The 21702-nt window shown below is 44.1% G+C and overlaps 1 protein-coding gene across 16 annotated transcripts in view; it reads right to left on the reverse strand.

Annotated features, from left to right (window-relative positions):
- Positions 1-21702, reverse strand: part of Ptprt (protein tyrosine phosphatase, receptor type, T) — a 1095890-nt gene that overhangs the window by 662166 nt on the left and 412022 nt on the right. For all 16 annotated transcript variants that reach the window (NM_001108603.3, NM_001402009.2, XM_087653463.1 and 13 more), the window contains 1 exon segment: positions 9049-9223. In NM_001108603.3, the coding sequence (NP_001102073.2) occupies positions 9049-9223 (175 nt within the window).

The following is a 21702-nucleotide window of genomic DNA, read 5'->3' on the forward strand; positions in this document are numbered from 1 at the left end:
CTTTCTTCAGTCCTCTCAACCTTACTATCTGAAACAAGGTCTTCCCATGCAACCTGGAGGCTGTCTGGCCAATAAGTTCAACAGATCCTCCCATCTCTAACATCCACGTTCGGGGATTATAGACACATGCCATTATTGCAGCCTTTATCTATGTGGTGGGGAATCTGAACTTAGCTCCCTGAAGCTTGCATGACTAGTACTTTAATGAGTGAGTCACCTCCCCAACTCTGAAGGCTTTACAAAGAAATACTAGGATGGAAAATGTGCTTTCAAATTATCATTCAGGATGTGACAGGAAAAGCAGGCCTTGGCCGGGCAAGATTCAGGCAAGAAGGCAGCTGGAAATATCATCCAGCTGAACAGAATGGGGCATGACAAATCCAGTCCTCTTCCTGTCTCTCGACATAACGTGCTGGGACTGTCAGGCATGTATATTTTCATCTGTGTATTTCCTGTAGCTGCTTTTACAATGGCAGTAGAGGGAGCCAAGAGTTGCAACAGAGGCTGGATGCCCCCAAGAAGGTGAGGATAGTCAGCAGCATGCCCTATGCAAGCAATCTGCCCTAGCACATAGAAGAACAGAGGTGGTAGAGGGTGGTGGCTTCTACACTGACGTGGGAAGCTAGATTCACATAGGAAAGAAGGTAGACCTCAGCTCATGTTCTTGAACCCCAAGCTTGGCCTCTGGGTTACTACCTACACCCTAGATATCTTTATTGTTGATGTTATTGCTGCCTCTGACTACTACCACAAGAAAAATACGTCTAGTTAAAAATGGAGGTTTTGTAGTGCTTCAATGGCTCCAAGAAAGACACCCATGGAAGCATTACCTCTTCTTCAGCATGCACTTGTTCTCTACAGTTGCTCTCCCTGAGGAAGCAACAGCCAGCAGCTTTGGATGTTTCAGAAGGCCACAGACACTGTGGAGTCCCTGGAGAAGGTCTGTGTCCTACTCCTGAAGCTCAGATCTTTCTATTTCTATGTGTCTGGCTGACTTGCCACTCTCATATCCCATTCTCAGTTAAAACAGACTTTCTCCAAAATGCAGAGGGGCCCTCATCAGCATCCACAGAAGGAGTCCTTAACTAGTGACTTGGGAGAAATATCAATGTTCCAACTTCCTAGCAAGCCAGGGTCTTAACTTTAAAATCCACTCTCTCCAGGAAAACTGAGACTCAGGTGTTTAGAGTGGCAATGCTCCCTTTATTGGATGACATTTCTCTGTTCAAATGCTAAATCAATAGCCTCTTGAATTCACCCACAGACCCCTAATCTTACTCTAGACATCCCAATCCCCTGAACTGCCTCATTCATTTCCCGAACACAGGATATGTCATGAGTATACCTACCTGAAAAGTCTAGCTGCCGTCCATAGGCAAGTCCAGGGATGGATGCAGAGTAAAGGCAGAGATCGGACTTCATGGCCTTGTACCATCTGTGAACCATGCATGAGGATGTCCTGGAGTCCCATGACTCCTTTAGAATAAGGATCCAGCTCTTATGCTGATGCAAGGACTCTAAGAGTAGCCCTGACTTTCATTGCCACACCCAAACATGTCACCATTGGGTATCTCTTTATTTGATTCTTGCTTGTCATGTTTCAAAACTGACCCAGCCTATCTCTGTCCCCACACTTGCCAAGGCCACAGGATCCATCATTTATGGGATGACTCAGAGCCTCCTTCCCACCCTTTTCAAGACTGCATTGCTCACTTCACATTGTGTTTCAGGACCTACCACTCTGGATTTTGCAGGAAATATGAAATGGAAGGGAGATATAGGCAGGTTTCTATTTGCCTCTTGAAAGCTATATGAACTTGAGAAATATCCATCTTTGCTCCTTTATTTGTAGAAGGAGGTCATTAACAACCTGCTTCGGAAGGTTATTGTTAAGATGCCTATGCTCATGTAGCAGGTGCCCGATATTAACTCCATGATATGTGCTGTAAGTTTGCATGTGCCCTCTAGCTATACCACAAACTTATCATAGCATCTGACATGTTCTTGACTCAATAAATAGTAACTGAAAAGAAGATAAAAAGGAGTCAATAGCTTCAGTCATTCCAGATTTCCAAATATAGCTTGACCACAAGTATGTACAGATTGATTTGAATGAGAATGGTCTCCACCTAGAGTCCTATGCTTGAATGCTTAGTCACCAGAGAGTGGAACTCTTTGAAAGGATTAGGAGGTGTGGCCTTGCTGGAGGAAGTGTGTCACTGGGGCTGGGCTTTAAGGTTTCCAATGCTTAACCCAGGTCTAATGCCTTTCTTCTTGCTGCCTGCAGATCTGGTTGTAGAACTCTCATCTACTTCTCCAACACCATGACCACCTGCATGCTACCATGCTCCCCACCATGATGATAGTGGGCTAATCCCTGAAACTATAAGAAGGTCCCAATTGAATGCTTTCCTGCTTAAGAGTTGCCATGGTCATGATGTCTCTTCATAGCAATAAAACAGTGACTAAGACACAGATTCAGAGTAGTAAGTGAGCAAGAAAGACTAAGATAAGAGAATGGCCAGCTGCAGGGAAAGCATGTTTAGAACATAGCATGTTGAGTCTGTCACCAACTCAGAATACAAGATGATTTGAGGTGTAGAATCTTTACATGTCTTCAAATAGCTTTTAAGCATGAAAAAATACAATATTTAAAGAAGAAAACAGAATAAACAAGACAATACTGAACATTGTAAGTAAAGCACTTCTGCATCTGACATCACCCACAAGCTGGATCTGATGACCTTGGTCCTCTCTCTTATAAAAGAGTGAGTCCTAAATGTAACTTCAAGTTAAGTCTCCACAATCTGGAACAGCATCTGGGACAGCCAGGACAAAGAACAATGCACAGAGCCTTTGGGCAATGTCCCCTAAAAATTGCAAAACTTAAAATCGTTGATAATGACAGACATAATACTGTGGGTACTTACTAGGGCTAGGGTCTATACACATGACATTGTCTCTCTGGCCAATAAAGCTGTGGCAGTTAGAATGAGAATGACACTCACAGACTCATAAATTTTGATGCTTGGTCTCAAGAGAGTAGTGCTATTTGAAAGGATCAAGAGGTGTGGCCTTGTTCAAAAAAAGTGTGTCACTGGAGATGGAATTTTAGGTTTTCAAAAGTCCAGGCCAAGCCCAGATACTTTCTCTCCTCGCTGCCCATAGATCTGGTTGAAGAACTCTCAGTTATTTCTCCAACAACATGTCTGCCTACAAGCCAGAATGACCCTTGCCCTGATAATAGACTAAATCCCTGAAACTGTAAGCTAGTCCCAATTGAAGCCTTTCTTTTATAACAGTTGCCTTGGCATGGTGTCTTTTCACAGCAATAGGACACTAAGACGGAATCCATCTGATAAATATATTTATCCCATTGTGTTGACAAGGAAAATGGAGCCAGGAGTAAATGTGAGCTTTGCCTGAAGTCACTGCAGGCAGTAGGAACTAAGGTCAAAATTGAAGTTTAGGTGTGTTCTAATCTGCAGCCTCTAATCTTGACTCAACCACTCTGCCCCAGTTGGACTCACCGGATGATCCACGCATACCTGTCATTTTTTAGAGGTACTAACCCCATGGTGAAATGTTCTGAGTACCTGGTAGGATATGAAATGGGCTTGGACAACACATTTAAAAATCACCAATGTGTGAATATTAGAATGCAGCTGAGTAGCACCGGTTTAGGACAGCCACGTCCTTTAGCCAAGCAAAATACCACGAAATGGAAGACACACACAAGCTCAGAAACAGGTGGGGGGGGAAATGAGAACATTTATGAGCAGTGGCCTGGAACAGGTAGGCACAGGATGGGCTGTCAACTGAGTGAAACCTCAATTACAGAGTAATCTAACATATAGCCAGTACATTATCACAACTCAATAAACAGCTCTTCAGAATTAAGTAATTCCAATTTGCTTTCATTGCGGACTGAGTTGCCTAGCGAATGCTGATACTACCTACAGCTAAGATTAGGCTGCCTCTTCCAAGGCCCTGATTTTCATTCTGCTAGGCTGCTGGTGAGGCACCATGAGGGCATGCTAGCTTGCAGAGAGGCAGGGACTCAGCCTGGACTTGCTCTGCTCATCTCAGTGCGAACACCTGCCATGGAAGCCGTTGCACAGGCCTTCCTCTAGCCCTGGCACCTCAGGTAGTGGAGGGCTCTCAGTCATAGAGAGATCACCGTCTGAATGAATGACACAAAGCATAAAAGATTGCCCATGTGACCATGGGATGTTCGTGACAGCAGGACTATCGACTGAGCTTCTATGACGCATCAGAAAAAGGTAGACATTAGCGAGGACCCGGAGAGCTCTTACTTAAGAGCCTCTAACGCTGATGCTCCCTGGCTACATTTTAATATATCTTCCTTCTTTCCTTATGCTCAAATATTACTACATGGGGATTAAACAAAGGCCTTAAATGATATCTCCAAGGCAACGGAGGTACTGGATGAGATGCCCGGTCCTGCTCACTGAGCCCTTCATGTCCTTACCTGGGGACGCCTACCTGATGTGCCATTTATTTGCTCACTTCTTAGAGCATGAGTTATCAGACAGCTCCAAGCACTTCTGAACTGATCATCTCATTTCTCCCTCACAATATCCTCCCAGGGATAAGAGCCTATAACCCTGTTTCCAGATGTAACAGCTGAGGCCTTGAGAGACTTCTATCATGTTCTAAGTCACATCGATGGATGGAGATAGGCCAGGGATTCCAAGCTAAACATCTTGACGCAGGCATTAACAATGCACATGTGTATGTGGAAGAAAGTCACAGCTGGATGTTCATGCTTGACTCCTCAGCCCATCTGGATGATGAGTAAAATCTGTCACCACTCAAGAGGAAGGATAACACTGTGGGCTACTGCTCCAACAGCAAATAGCCCTTGAGGAGACTTGGTTTCTATTGTTTTCCAGATATTTCTCCTTTCCCCAATAAAGGGGTGGCTACTATTTTTCTTCTCATTTTGAATTCAAACGTTTCATGTAGGCCACTAGCTCAGCCAAAACTAAAGACTTTAGAGGGGAGCGGCCTTCTTCATAAGAATCTGTCCTCAAATGGTCTCATCCTCTGCCTTCCAGTAGTCACTGGACAAACACTGCAGGCTGACTGGTTTCCTATGGGTACCATTGAGTGACCCTGCCTCTCATTTCTTCTATGTATTGTGGAGAGGAGAGTCTGCCTTCTCCCTGTTATCTGCATCTCTGTGGCACTGATTATAACATTGTCATATCAGGAGCCAAAAAGATCCCAATTCCCTGGCTCTCCAACATAAATAAAGCATCACACTTCAGACTCAGCTCTAACCTCAGCTTTCCCCTTAGGATGACCCTCAGCTCCTCAACACTGCTGGGCTAGCTTTCCAGGGGTTGAAATAAAACCAGTGTGCTTGCCTGCAATTGAGATAAAACGAGACAGCATATGTGAGGGGACTCTTCTGGATAGAAGGGACTCAGCAAATGACTTATCACCCAGTCAACATGAAAACATGTGGGAAAGAGGCACTAAAAACATGTGAAATCCTGTGCCAAAAAAAGAAAGTGGATGAATTTCATCAAAGTCTCATTAGACAGGGTCGGATTACACAAAGTACCAATGCACCATTGTCTGCTGTGAAGGAACCATGGAGCCTCCTAGCACAACTCTCAAAGGAGAGAGCATGGAGAGGGGTTATGAAGTAGCAACAGCTTCTGGGTCATATTGACATACTTGGCTACCAGAGCTCATGCCGGCCCCTTTGCCTAAAGTAAGCTTCTGCTGGCAACAGCCAACAAAAAGACAAACCACTGTTCCCATGGCCACCTCTCCAAACCTAGGCAACCTTGCTTCAGCAAATCCCCTGCCCCAGCAGCCTGTGGATTAGCACTCCTCCATACCTTTTCCCCCGACTCTAAGTAGAAGACACAAGGAAAGAACAGAGCAAGCATTTTTCTGGCCCCATTTTTGTGTTAGTACAAATGTTAGGGGTGCAGCAGTGACTTCTGTAGTCCATCCCTCCCCCTCACTCCCACTTAACGCCAGGCAAGTTACATGCAAGGTGTCTGCCTGGAAGATGGGTGCAAATATAAGAGGATGGGGTGTTCCACTGCAGGACTTTCATAACAGTGGGGAATAAATCATGAAAAAGCACAGTGAGTGCCCCTGGCGACAGTTCAGGAAATTATCCATTCATGGAGTATTGGAAAAGCCTGCAAAGGCCACTGTGTCACATGAATCAATCTCGTGGGATTGGGGGCTGGGGGTGGTGTTCAAATATCTGAGCCTGATGTGACCAAAGTGGTGGTTTCTTTTATATATTAATGGTACTTTGTGTAAATGAACTTAAAGGTACTTTTTTTTATTATATTTTTCATGACCACCTAATTTGTTGATCTTCGGCTTAAAGGTTCATAACATTCTGGTGATGCAATAAATGCCTGATGAAACCAATAATTTCCTCACATATCAATCAGTCCACAGAAATCTTAAGGTTGAGACTCATGAATTGATGGGACCATGCAGATGAAATTGGTCAAACATTAGCAACTTCTGGGGTCCAGTGAGCACAGAACCCTGCTAGGTATAACCCATGAATGGGAACAACTCAAGGAGTCAAGATATCACTCTTCCTTTCCCAGAGCTCAGTTCACAAAAGGGAGACGAACAAAGTATAAGCAGAGGGAAGTGACTCTTGTGGAGTGTGATACGAGCTATGCAGGTACATTATTTTCCTTCCTATGTCTATGCTTTGATAAAATGCCCTGTTAAAATCAGTGCAAAGGAGGGCTTAGTTTGGATCCACAGTGAGGTTCATCATGGTAGGTAGAGAGTAGTGGCAGCAGTGACTTGAGGTAGCTGGTGGCATTTCATCCACAATCATGAAGCAGAGGGAAATGAATGCTATGACTCACTTTCTCCTTCTTATCCACTCCAGGACCTCAGTGAATTTAACAATGCTGCCTTCGGTTAACATATCTTCTCCATGTTGATTCAATATAGATAATGCCTCACAGGTAGCGTCCTAAGGCAACTCCTGATAGGCACAGCCAGAGACTTGTCTCATAGATGATTCTAGATCCTGTCAAACTGACAACCAAGGTTAACCATTGAAGTAGGAAAGGAGACAAGGTGATGAGAGTCACATTACATCATCTTCCACTCCCATATTCACCTGAGGTCAGGACAGGTCAGAAGAGAGGGTCCAGGGGTCCAGACAGGGATCTCCATTCTGGCCCCATTAAAGCCATCAAACACGCAGACTCAGCTAAGACAATGCAAAGTTTTTATACCAACCGAAGCTCAAACAAATGCAAAGCAACAGCAATAGCAGAAATTCATAGCCTTCTGAGAATCAAGCATTTATTTTTTTTCTCCCCTCAAACACAGCAGGTATTATTCTACAGCTGGCATAATATGAACAGGTTCATTATTTCATTCACTAAATATTGCTATACTGAAATTTTAATCAGTGAACATAGCAGTGATAAAATGAATACATTCACACACTGTTGATGCCTGTGTAAACCATCAAACCCTTCTTTGCAGAAGCAATATTGCAATACAAAGAAGAAAAATCCATAAAGATGTTCATATGCCTACCAACTCAACTTCCTGAGAAATTGATCTAAGGAAAGAATCTGGTTCTGTATAACACACACGCGCACACACACACACACACACACACACACACACACACAGAAATTCGTGATCAGGGGACTGTGCTGATGTTGCACACTGAAAGGAAGAAATGACAAAACAGAAATACCTGGAAACGCCTAAACAACTATGAAGACAGGGATACTTGAAAAGAGGAAAATGCCATGGCATCAGTAATAGTGTCAAGTCTTGGAGTCTCTCCTTGAGATGGATCCCAAGTTGGGCCTATGGCGTACCTACAGACAGTAACCTAGCATGGCTGTCCCCTAGAGGCCCAACAAGCAGCTGACTGAGACAGACACAGATATTTACACCCAACCATTGGACTGAAGTCGGGAACCCCTGTGGTTGAATTAGGGAAAGGTTGGAAGAAGCTGATGAGGAGAGCAATCCCATAGGAAGACCAGCAGTCTCAACTAACCTGGACCCCTGAGATCTCTCAGACAATGAGCCACCAACCAGGCAAATATACTAGCTGGTCCAAAGCCCCTGACACATATATAGCAGAGGACGGCCTGGTCTGGACTCAGTGGTAGAAGGTGTGCCTAATCCTCCAGAGACTAGGCCCCAGGGAGTGGGGAGACCTGACAGTGTTGGAGTGGGAGTCAGGGTAGGCTGGGGACATCTTGGAGACAGGGGGAAGGAGGAATGGGATGAGGAACTATAGGAGGGGCTACTTTTCTGTTGATGTGACAAACACTGGCACTAGGCAATTTAAGGAAGGCAAAGTTTGCTTGGGCTTGCAATCATAGAAGGGGGGGTCCCTAATGGTAGGGAGGCCTGGCAGCTGGCAACCAGAGAAAGGTGAAGAGAAATCACACCTTTAATCACAAACACAAAGCAGGGAGAGCCAGCTAGCAGTTGGATGAGGATGAGGCTATGGCCTCTCAAAGCCTGTTCCCAGTGATGTACGTCCTCTAGCAAGGCTCAGCCTCCTAAAGGTTCCACTGCCTTCTCAAACAGTGCCAGAAACTTGAAGCCAAGTTTTCAAGGCCAACAAGCTCAAGAAAACTGATAAACATCAACTTAAAACCATCTGGGAGGTAGGATCATTATTTCAACATACTTTCTAAACCGTTGTCATTATGTGGGACTTTCAGTTAGAAACCCCTCACAAATATTTCAGTGGCACATGATTAAAGCACAAACGACATGTGTTCATCTTGATTTGAAAAATAAATTCACACTAGAGGTTGCCCAGTGTGTGTGTGTGTGTGTGTGTGTGTGTGTGTGTGTGTGTGTGTGTGTGTCATATTGGAGAGTGTTGAGAGATCAGTGATGGGGAACCTCTCTTGTGCTGTTGTGTGGGAGAAGAAAGCAACAGATAAGAGCCACGGGGCTCACTGTGTAAAATTAGAGTGAAGAGGGCCTGTAACCAGCTACTCAGTAAGGTTGTGGCACAGCAGTACTCACCTTTCACGATCAGCTCTGCATAGTTGGATACGCCAGACCCACCGTCTGAGCGGATCACACAGCGATACTTGGAGACACTGCGCTGAGAGGTGTCTGCCACACTCACTGTGGCTGAGAAGCGCCTGTGGTTGACCACCCGGGTGACCATGAGGGCCGTGTCTCTGCCATTCCATTGCTGAGGACACAGGAAGGGAAGGGGAGAAGACACCTTAGCATCACAGGCTTTCTGGCAACCATAAACATAGACCCCATGACCCTTGCATGCTCCTGGGGCCCAGGACTCTCTTGAAACAGATTGACAGTTTCTATCTAGACTGAACTATGGTTCTGACTAAAATTAAATAAATAAATAAGTCTAAGTCACTAAGTGCACTAGCACATGTCTGTCAGCCCAGCACTCTAGAAGTCGAGGAGGCTTATAAGTCTGAGACCAGTCTGCATGATAAGATCTCTTCTCAAAAGTATAAAGGAAGGGAGAGAGAAGATAATTCAAGAGGGGGGATGCTTGATTGGAAGGAGCTGGAACTAAAGCTCCTCCTAATCACCTCAGCTCCTTGCTCAGCACACGTTTGAAGTTACATACATTCCTTGAGCCTTCCTTCTATTTTCCCCTATCTCGCGAGCAGAGTCCACAGTATTTCCTCCAAGACAGACTGCAACATATTAACAAACCCAAGTCCATACAGAGCACTCGCAATCAGCCTGCCTTTGATCACCTCGGCTTGTGACTGATATCTTACCTACCAATAGACTATGAGCCCACCTGCACCAGGCTGTCACTATAGATAGGGGATTCCCTACCGCCCCTCTGTGTCACATGTTCTTTCCTCTGCCTGGAATGTTCTATGTGCCTGGGAACAGCCCCTCTCCCCTGAAAACCTATGTACAGCTCGCCCCCATCTCTAGGAAGTTCCCTTATCATTTACACCACGGTCTCAAAGCCAGGTATGTGGCTCTGTGTTAGGTGAACATTCTACACATCCTGGCCCATGACTGATCCCTACTTGAGACTATGGGTGCCCAAGAGACAAGACTCCATTCACTTCCTGTGGCAACTTTACCAAGATTTCCAAGATCATGGCAAATACACATAAGTGTTAGTCTTTGGCAACCCAAGTTTTAGGTGTGATGTTCGGGGCTAAATAGATTCTTTCACAGTAGCAAACTAGAATAACTGGTAAAGCGTGCATGAGGATGTATTTTGAGTGGCTGTTTACTAAGCACCTAATAGGTGGCAGACCCTGGGCTGGGTGCTTTTGTATAATTCTCCATTTAATCTTCACAGCCTTGTCGAGCTATGTGTTATTGCTGCTCTTCTCAGAAGAATCAAATGTCATAGAGGTTAAATAAATATGCAGAGCAAACACATCCCTCATCCAGGCTTTCTAGCATCAAGTCAAACATTTTTTTCCCTAAGACGTTATCCCCATTGCCTGCCTTAATGTAATTTTTATCTCTAAGTGAAATGGAGGGTTTTAATTGTCTGGATGGATTTAGAGAAACCTGGTGATTTATGATTCCCAGGCCCCAAGCCTTTCCACATGTGATCTCTGTTGCTTCTTCTGTGAAGTAAATAATTTCTCTACATCCGGAACCCATTTCTCCTGGCATTTTCCAACCCACCTCCCATTGGGGACATGTTAGGATGGGGACACAGCAACAGGCAGGGCCAGGCACCCAATCAGCTGCATGGTGGCTCATGAGGCCACTGAGGATTGGCAATGCCACAAAGATACAGTGAACCAAGAGACAGAGAGCAGAGTCACCGAAGCTCCCACCAGAGGGAGGGACCTACTTCAAACTAGTCAGGAGAGTCAAAGGGGACATTTTCCTTTGTTTTGTTATTTTAACATCCTTAAGGCTTTCTGCCTCAAATATGTCTCACCTCCACTCTTACAAGTCTCAAAGTATATGTCACTTTCAAAAGTCAGGACAGGAAGAGAGGTGGCCATAGCCTCCCTCCCATGCATGCCATAAATGACCCAGCATGATCAGTATCAAGCCATGCAAATATCAGAAGGCACTGGGGTATCCATGCACTGTCAACCACCAGTGCATGCCTTGGGGTATCCTTGCAAGAGGTGATACAGTTTAGGCCCAGGTATGAGAAGGTACCAAACACACACATGCACACACACGCACACACACACACACACACACTCACATGCACACACACACACACACACACACACACACACACACATTCACATGCACACATACGCACACCTTTTGCATTAGTGTGATAAGGATGTAGAGAAGATTCTGGCAAAAATGAGAATTGAACCCTGATTTGAAAAGGTGCTGAATGAACTTCAGAAGATACAAAGTTACCCAAGGGGTCCATTTTCCCCATTTCTTAGCAAGGCAGTGCAAGAATACCATAGTACTACAGTTATGTCTGTGATGAACTATTAGATAGATATTGTCCAGCCTGATTTATTTATAACACTTTAATATCTTTTCCTCTCCTGCTTCTCTCTTTCATTCTATATACAATGGATTTGTCAAAAACCCACCACCAGTAGGGTCACTGCCAGGAATAAATGAGTCGGCCCACAAAACACTTAGTACATAAAGGAACAGTCAAGTATTACAAGAGTTTTGCAAATTAACCATGAAATGAAAAAAAAAGTGTCGTCGGTGGAATAATATCTCTCAAACACACCCATACCTAATACCTAAAACCTGTGAATATACATACTCATACCTGGCAAAAGAGACTTGAAATATATGACTCACTGAAGGATGTTAAGGTTGGAATGTCATTTGGGGTTATCTACCTGGGACCAAGGAATCGCAGGGTTCTCATATTAGAGTGGGGGTGGAGCGGGGTCATGGGGAGGTGAATGAGAATCAGAGAAGGAGGTATAGATGGAAGGGCAGGTCAGAGGGAGATAATCACTCATGTTCTTCTGAGGAGGGATTCAGGAGTTAAAGCAGAGGCCTTGGGTCACATTATAACAGGAGGGGAACAGAGTCTCTCCAGACCCTTACAAGCCTGTCCAACTTTTTGTCATTGGAAAACATTATTATCTACAGAGTTCATGCTTAAAAACCTGGGTAATCAAGACTGGAGAGATGGTTCAGTAGGTAAGAACACTGGCTACTCCTCTAGAGGACCTGGCTTCAATTTCTAACACCCAAACAGTAGATCATAACCGTCTATAACTCCAGCTATAAGTCATTCACCGCCCCTTTCTGGCCTCCTCAGGCACTGTATGTCCATAGTACACAAACATACATAAAAGTGAGCAAAATTCTCATACACTTGAAATAAAAATACATATCTTTTGAAATTAAATAGAGGACCACGCAACCAAATACAAAAGCAATTGCGAAATCCTCACAACTCTTACGTTTACAATTTTGTAGTGGGTTGCATTCATAGCTATCCTTGGCCACATGCAATCTATGGGTCACAGACTCAAGGAACACAGCCTACCAACATCTCAATGCTATATGCAGAACTCACTGAAACCCCCTTTCTGACTGCTCATCTCTATGATGTCAGAAGAATAAATTTGTTCTGAGCCATTAGGTTTGTAGAATTTATTTCGGTAGCAGTAGGAAACTAATACTAAAAGAAAGGACTGGTTAAGTGCAAAAGCTGCACTGTGCACATTAACATTTTTATTTTGATGTTGCCTCTCGTATTATTTACTCATCTTCTTAATGATGTCAGATGCTGGCAGAACTGAAGAGGATTAAGTGCCTTCCCCTGAACCGTTCACTTTTTTCCCCTTCTATTCAGCTCCTGAACCAAGAACCTTTCTCCCACTGAAGGATAGGAAATTGCAGGTTGTCTTATAAAATCTCAGGGAAATAGGCCTTTTGATAATCATCCTTGTCATATTGGGAGCAGGTAACAGCGGGGCAGGGACAAGCAGGAGGGCCCAGAGTCCAGGCAGAAATAGTCCAAGGATGGACCGAGGGCAAGGAGAACTGGAGGTTAAATTCAGAGATGAGCCCTGATGAGCAGAGCATGAATATGTGATTGGCTCACACAAGGCAGGGGAGGGCAGGTGAAGGTCGAATGTCGGGACGGACAAGCAGGAACCTAGGACTCCAAAAGAAGAGATCACAGAAGTACTAAAAGCCCAGGGCATAGATACTCCATAGATCTTGATGTCTTAAATACCGTGGTCACGTGGAGAAGGAATTCAACACAGTGAATGAGTAAGAACCACACGTCACAGCTACCGTCACAGCCCCAGATAAATGCCGAGTAGGAAATGCAAAGGAGATAACACAAGGGAATTTGGTTAAACAAGGAAAAAACCAGAAATCTAGGTCCTCGGGTTTGATTGACACAGGGAACATCTTACTTTCATTTCCTTTGCTGTGACAAAATATCTTGACATAAAGCAACTTGGAGGAGAGAGGGGGTTATCTGGCTTATAACTCTGTATTAAATCCATCATGCCAGGGAGTCACAGGGCAGAAGCTTAAGGCAGTCAGTCATGCTGGCAGTCAGGAGCAGGAAGAAACAAACACATACGCGTTTATCACTGAACTGGATTTTTCTATTCTTCTGAAGTCCGGGATATAAAACAGGGAATGGTGCCTCTCAATTTTAGAATGGGTCCTTGCTAGGCAATCAAGACAATTCTGTACAGACATGCCCATGGGCCAACACCCCAGACAGGCCTTCATTGGCATAAATACTTGGCACTGTGCATGCCACCATTCCATGTTGGATTGACCATGCCATGTTGGATTGACCATGCCATGTTGGATTGACCATGCCATGTTGGATTGACCATGCCATGTCAGATAGACCACGCCATGTCAGATACAATGTTGTTCAAGTAGCTGACTTAAGGGGTTGATTTTTGTTTAGTTATTAAATCCAACAATTTCTGAAATGGCCCTAAACATACTTCTAACATTTTTGTGCTGTACATTCATATAATGCAGAGCTCTTATCATTCTCAATTGTTAAATTAAAATATTGGTCAACTCTGCAAAGTATTGAAGAGGCTGTCCATCCTGGAGTATTGTATATTCAGCCAAGATTTAATTCTTTATGCAAAAAACTAGTAAGTATATCTATTTGATTAGGACTCAGGTTGCTTTCAACTTCAATATAAAATTACATACATGCCAAGCATTTAAAATATTTCCTTATAATTTCCTGCCAGTGAATGTTTGTTTTATATGCCTGACTTATATATCCTTTACACCAAGGAGAAAATGTTCTCAAAATAAAAAGATGTCACTACTGAAAAGAAATGTCCTTGCCTAAAAAATGTGTTGCCCAGGGGCCAACATTTGAACTTGTGGCCAGTTCTAAGCCATAGCAAGATGAGGAAACAGCATTGACTGAAGGGGAGCTAGAGGCATGCACAGGCTCAGGGAAGGAGACACTTGGCTTTAAAGATGCTCTAATAGGAACAGCAAAGTTATCCATGATGCTTGACACTTTCCCGACTCTACTTTCTACAGTAAACTACACACGACGTCCCTGAATTCCAATAAGCATTGCTTTGAAATCTGCAAGTACTTACATTCTGAATATTTTGCTTCCCAGGGTAGAGTTTCTTTTAGTTTGTTTGTCTATTTGTTTGTTTTAATGGGAACTGACCACACAGGTATACTGATCATATAGAAAGCTCAAACATTCTACAATAAAACACTGTTTCCTAATAGAACACGCATGCATGCACACATGCACAAACTGCATGACTGAATTGGATAAATATTTTTGCTTAATTTAGGATTAATATGAGCATTGAAGTAAAAGTTGAGCTAATATGATTGTATTTTTAAGATCTTAAAGCCATCTCATCTACTGCCCAGGCTGGCCTCTTAACATAACATAGCCCAACCTGGTTTCTATCTCAGGAGGCTGCTACCCTAGCAACCCCAGGATATGGTGGTGTTACCACGCCTGGCCCGGACTAGCGTCTTTGAGAGCTTGGTTTTTACTCAGCACTGTGTTCACTGGCTAGCTTGGGATTACTTCATCTTTTTAAAATCCCTGGGAAAGTTCTCAAAGGGTGGTCCCTGGACTGGCCACCTCAGCAGCTCTGGGGAACTCGTTAGCAGCGCACGATTGTAGGAGACCTGCCACTGATCTCCATTTGCAGATGCTGTTTAATGGCGCTTGGACTCTGAGCTTTCTCCCCTTTCCCTATTCTATTATTAATCACTCTAGAAATGTACTCGTTGTTTTACAAAACAGAAAACGAGAGACTGTGGGGTTTGGAAGGTATAATTTCTGCCCAGAGGAATATGCAGGCAGAGTAAAGATTCTAGCAAAACAACAAAAAGGCAAAAACATAAACATGAAGCAGAGGACCGAAATAGCCTACTTCACAGAGGAGAAACAGGGTGGGTGTGGAAAGAGGCCTGCTCTCAGAATAGACTAAGACAGTGTCTCTCAAGGTTGGGGCTCAGGCTGGCACTTACATTACCATCCCCTGTGAACTAGAAACATGGGCCCTCTGGCCCAGCCTTAGACCTCATCAATTGGGAACTCAGATTAACCCTAAGCAATCATGTTATTTTTTTTTTTGCCTTAGCAAACATATGCTTGATAAAGCATGTGGCTCATAATAATTAACAGTCCTAATTAAGCAGGGGCGATGGTAAATATCTCTGTCCCTAATGCTTGGAAGGCAGACACAAGAAAGAGGGGTGTTTGAGTCTAGCCTGGGCTATATAGTGAGACCCTGTCTCTAATATATTTGAAACCACCTTAGAGTAAAGATGGAGGGGAAGTCAAGAAATATAGCTTAGAGTATAGACCTTATTAAAGTTGCAGATTGGGATTCTCTGGTTTGGTGGGAAGGCCTGGCAGCTTTCATTTTTAGCAAGTTCCCAGGTAGCAGAGCACAAGTTTATGTGGCTTTCCTGAGGGAGGAGCTGCACCTCCTCAGTGATCTATTCCAGGAACAGCTCATTCACCGCTGGCACCCATTTGCTGTCCAGGGTATAACAGGCGCAGTCAGACTCAATGGCTCTGTAACGGAAATAGACCTTGCAAATTCCAGCCACTTTTGTTTGTTTGAACAGCACCTCATTTCATCTTGCAAGAAATGGCTGCTCGGTGGAAAGCAGAGCAGTCTAGTTTTCTGTAACCACTTGAAGTCTCTAAGTCAGAAACACACATGTAAGAAGGAGCATGGCATATGCATGTACATGTGTCACAGTGTCAAGGTGTAGCAGCTGAAAGACCAGCAGGCAGATACAGTTTTCTGAACCCAAACCCATCAGTCTAGACCCGTGTTTCCCAGTTTTCAGTGTCCATCAGGATCACACACAAGGTGATTCCAGAGTCCTGGGGAGGAGGTGGATAATTCTCATCTCTCATAGCTTCCCAAATAATGTCATGATGTCAATGCCATTGACCTTGGTCTGGGGCTCAACAACTTGAAAGATAATCTCGTCTTTAGTCCTTCAGGGGAAAGCTAGTGGGCAAATAATACCCTAGAACACACAAATTCAAAGCTGCCTTACATCTAGGACCAATTCCTGGGGCTGAACTTCTTGTTATTGCCCCAAAGGCACCCATCCTCAGGATAAGGCAAAACCCAATCCAGAGTAATGTACACAGTCACATTCCTGACCTCAGGATGACTAAGTTCTACTTACAGAAGGTTACCAGACATTCTTATCAAGGTAAACAGAGCTGCATCTGATTAGAGAGGGGTATTTATTCTAGATCATCCAAGGATGGGACATGTGCTCTGGACAGAACAAAAGAATCTTACAGCCTAAACAGCCTTCTGCTCACTCTCATGCTTACCAGCACCTCTCTAAGGGTAGCAGTTGCCCATGAAATCAATCAATCTCTTCTCTCTCTCTCTCTCTCTCTCTCTCTCTCTCTCTCTCTCTCTCTCTCCCTCCCTCCCTCCCTCCCTCCCTCCCCCTCTCATCTATCTATATTTACCTATCATCTACCTGTCATGTATTTATCATCTCTCTATCTTTATCATCTAGCTCTCATCTGTCATGTATATGTCTACCATCTACCTACCTAACTTCTATCATCTATCTACCTATCATATCTATCTATCTATCTATCTATCCATCTATCCATCTATCCATATCATCTATCTACCTATCATCTATATTTATCATCTATCTATCTATCTATCTATCTATCTATCTATCTATCTATCTATCATCTATCTACCTATCACTGTATTTATCATCTATCTACCTACAAATCTATTTATCTACATATCTATCTATCTACATATCTCTCTATCTATCTACATATCTATCTATCTATCTATCTATCTATCTATCTATCTATCTACCTACCTACCTACCTACCTACCTACCTATCTCTTGCTCTTTCTCTATCCTGTAAAAGCAGCTTACATTCCACTTCCTCTAGCCTTGCCTTGTTTCACGTGGTTAAGCCAGCTCTATTGAAGAACATGACCTAGATATATTTACACTTTTGTATCCTTGTCCCTAGTACATACACACCTTTCTACCATCCAGTAGGATTTCTCTGTCTGGGGACCTCCTAGAGAAGAAGCATACCTAATGCATGGAGCACACTTCGTCTGTCCACTTCCTAATTGTCTATAAAGGTATCTATCCTGGTCTCCTTGCTTTGCTGGTCCCGCTCCCCTCATCTCTTGTGTCATGACATTATTACTTTCACAAAGAGATGACACATAGCTCCAAGGAATTAAAAAAATAAGGCTATCAGCTGTCAATTATTTCAGAGAGAGGAACTGGGCTTGCAATTGATTTGTAATTGGCAGAAATGAGGACAATGCAGTCTTTAACAAAGGGAAACTGTTGCTGGTTCTCCCCAACAAATTGGATGCTCACCACATAGGAGATATTCCAGTACAGTGTCTTGCAAGCTAGTTTGAGCTTCAGAAATTTTTTTAAAAGGTAAGTAAATAAATAAATAATCAGGCCCAACATTTTCAGCTGAAATGGTCTGATTGCTCCAGGAGTCTCCCAGCCAGCAAATATTTAGGTGACATTCCCACAATCCACTCATAATGAATATTCTTTTTACCCTCCATCCTCCCTGCAATGGTATGACATTTGGAAACTTACTAGAATCATACCCATCGATTCTCTTAAGAGCACATTTGTACCTTTCTGGCAGTCTCTAAAGAATAGCTTTTGATTATTCTTTATTAAAAGTTAAAAGAAATAGAAGTAGACATAAATCATTTTTGATTAGCTGTGCTGAAGCCCTTCCAAGGGCCCGCTGCATTCATGGCCAGAGGCTCATTTGGGTCTGATACCTCTGTCCAGAGCTGCAGACTCAGAAGAGGGCTGGTGTAAGCCCCATGGGGTGCCACAAGCTTGCAGCAAAGTAGGCAAGACAAGCAGGTTGGGAAGAGCCTGTGTACTTTCTGTCTTCCAGTAACAGCCTCCTCTGATTGTGATTGCTTCACCCCTCCAAGCTCCACCGGAAGGCCAGTTCCTCTGAACTTACTGCCCATATTGAACATGCTACCCTCCAGACTTTCCTGATCTTGCTGCCCCCGAGGCCCACCTTTCCCCCACGCACCCTTCCCACCTTGTGATGAAATAGTTAATTGTCTTGCTCAAAGGTTCTTCTTTACCAATGAAAGGTTAACTCAGGAAAGCAGGGAGACAAGACAAGGAGTGGAGCAAAGATTGGTCCAGAGTGCTCTCTGATCTATCCCAGTTACTAGCCAAACAGGAAGCCAGGTCAACTGGGCTAAATTCTAAAAGCATAGGCCAAGGATGGGCTGAGAAAAGGCACAAGGAAAGAGCAGGAGAGAGAGAGAAGCATACAAGGGAGAAGTTCCAGGTCAGAGTTTGCCAGGGTCAAAGGTGACCTGCACACAACAGGAGAAAGGAAGCCAGGACATGAGGCACAGGTAAAGTTGTTTTCCATTCATCTTTCACAGTGCAGGATCCTGAACCCAGGGCCTCAGCACACATTAGTGAAACTCTCTACCAGGAGCTAGCCCCCTAGCCTGAGCTATTTGTTGATCTTCAGCAACTTTCAGGTGAGGAACAACAGAGAATTTAAAACATGAAATGTCAGGGTCATGGAGATAAAAAAAAAAAGACACTACTATTTTTAGTGGTTTATAGCCTATGTCTCAATACAGTGTATTAATAAATTTTAATTTATAGTTTTCTTAGCATAGGTTCCCCAGCTATGACACAAATCTTTGATGTTGGAACATTAATCTACATCCATTCCCAACTGCAACATCCCTATGAGGGATGAGGGACAGGAGCACAGGAATGAAGCACTCCTGACTAAAGTGTCACAAGAAACAAGGCTCCTCATCTCTGAATCAGGAGACTAGTGTCTTCTGTCAGCATCTATGATACCTGGCAACCCTGTTAACCTGCCAATCAGCTAAAACAATCCCATAACACTGACTGGCCCATGGCTTCAGGGACCCAAGAGGGCAGGGGGATGTTCACAGAGGAGATATTTAGTGTCATGAGGGTCTGTAAGAAAAGTCAAGTGTGTACAGTAACCCTCCTGATGATGGTTTGACTTAGAACATCTCAGAACTTCACCCCAGCGTGAAAAAGTGACGTATACTAGGCAGGAATTGCACTTCAAAGTTTCAATTGCCATTTGTCCGTGGGCTAGGAGTATGGGCTTCTCTAGGGTGAGGATGATGGACAGCAGCCAAGGGCCCCAGCTTCCAGTCAGTCAGCAATGAGAGGAGAAGCGACTGGAACTCCATAATGCACTGCGCTCTGAGCTTTGGACCTTACCCTGAGCGTACTAAATGTCCTTTCAATGCCATTTGCACTCAGGATGGGTTTTCAGGATCTGACTCCACCCTTAAGCCAAGGAATATCCGTTTAAGGACCAATAAGCGCCCCTTGGTTTTAAACAAGGAACACACTGCTGATATTTACAAGCATGGCTTTTCAGAAGAGATAGGAGCGGAAGGAAACCACACTGCAAATATCGGCCTTATAGTTATGAAACAGGATGAGACCAGAAAGGGGAAAAAAGCATCCAGAGAAGTTAGTTTGAATGAAATTCCGAGCATATTTTATTTCACCGATTTTCTTATAGATTTAGGAAATTCAAATATACTTAAGGATCTAGTAAGGAGAATGTAAATGAGCGGTATGAATGTATGCTAAATAAAGAAATAAAGACATTTGGATGTGGGGCGTGTGTGCATGCGTGTGTGTGTGTGTGTGTGTGTGTGTGTGTGTGTGTGTGTGTGTGTTGTGTATGTTTTCAGAGGACAGAGGCTGACATTGCTCCACATTTTACTTTTGAGGCCAAGTTGGTCTCTCTTCTTTTTCCTCTCTCTCTCTCTCTCTCTCTCTCTCTCTCTCTCTCTCTCTCTCTCTCTCTCTCTCTCCCCCCTCTGTCTCTCTCTCTGTTTCTGTCTCTCTCTCCTCTCTCCTGTCTTTCCCTTTTGTCTTTCTGTCTGTCTCTCTGTCTTTATCTCAGTCTTTGTCTCTCACTCACTCATTTCCTCCCTGCCCCCACTCCTCTTTTCCTCCCTCACTCCTTGAACCTACATTTGTCTGACTTTGTCTGATCCAGCTGAGATGATGGGCCAGTAAATCCAGGAATCCTCTTCTGTGTGCCTTCAAGTCCCTTTGATTACAAATGTGCCCAGGTCCTGTCCTGAAGATTGACCACAGGTCCTGATGCTTACATGGCGAACACTTTACCCACTCAGCCATTTCCCCAGCCTGATGTTACATTGTTCTTATAGAAATCCTGCTGCAAAGAATGATTGGATTTGGCATGGCAAAGCAGCGTGAATGAACCCAAGACCTAAGGATACAGCACACATCCTTATCCTGCTCTTCTTCTCAATCCCAATTTGACTCTGAAGACCTTATGGGGCTTAGCGGGGGGGGGGGGGGGCTTTAACATCAGTCTTTTGCAAGATCGTGATGAGCATTAAAAGTGTTCTGTGTGTAGGCCCTCAGGACATGTTCACTGTTGTGTGTAGTCTCTTCGCTTTCTTGTCATTGTTGAGTTTCTCTGATCACCATGCTGAAGCCCCATGCACAGGGACATTGAGTTTGGAACAGTTGGCAGGAGGAGAGGCTTCCCTCAGTGCTCTCTTGTTTTAGTAGTCAGTGCTTCCCCATGGGATCAAGTAACAAGAGAAGAGATAGCATTGCTACTAGATAGACAGAGGCGCTCTATCTTACAGCCAGGTACAGCTGATATGAAGGAAAGGGCTCCCAGAACAGGAGCCTTGTCCTGTCATACCCTCTCTGGTGCCTGTGACTGTCATAGCCCATACACAGGCCCTGCTGAGATCTACACAGAGCATTTGGACACACAGGCCTCATTTCCGAGGCAGCAAGGGTTGGTTTTACAGTCTCTCAGTGTAGCATCCTCTTTGTAGAGAGGCCTCAATGCTCAGCTTCATGGAGGGACTGACAGGTTTGCTCTAGAGTCCCCGCAGAGGGGATGAGGGTAAGAAAAGAGGACACACCACAGAATGGTCTAAACACCCACTTGGATGGGTGTATGCCTGAGGGAAGTGCTTTGAGTCCTCACCAAGAAGCTGGCTCTTCTACCACAATGGCCACTCGACACGAGGAAAGACTTCCCATCAACTCTAGAATATATACAGCTCAGGAGGAGTGACCATTTTGTTCCTTTTTAATGGTATTTGCTTTTATTTGTTAGTTCCTTGTATTCATTTTTAAATATTTCAGTGAAACAGAAAAAAGAATAAA

Source organism: Rattus norvegicus, chromosome 3 (assembly GCF_021556685.1).
Source record: "Rattus norvegicus strain SHRSP/BbbUtx chromosome 3, alternate assembly SHRSP_T2T, whole genome shotgun sequence".
NCBI lineage: Eukaryota > Metazoa > Chordata > Mammalia > Rodentia > Muridae > Rattus > Rattus norvegicus.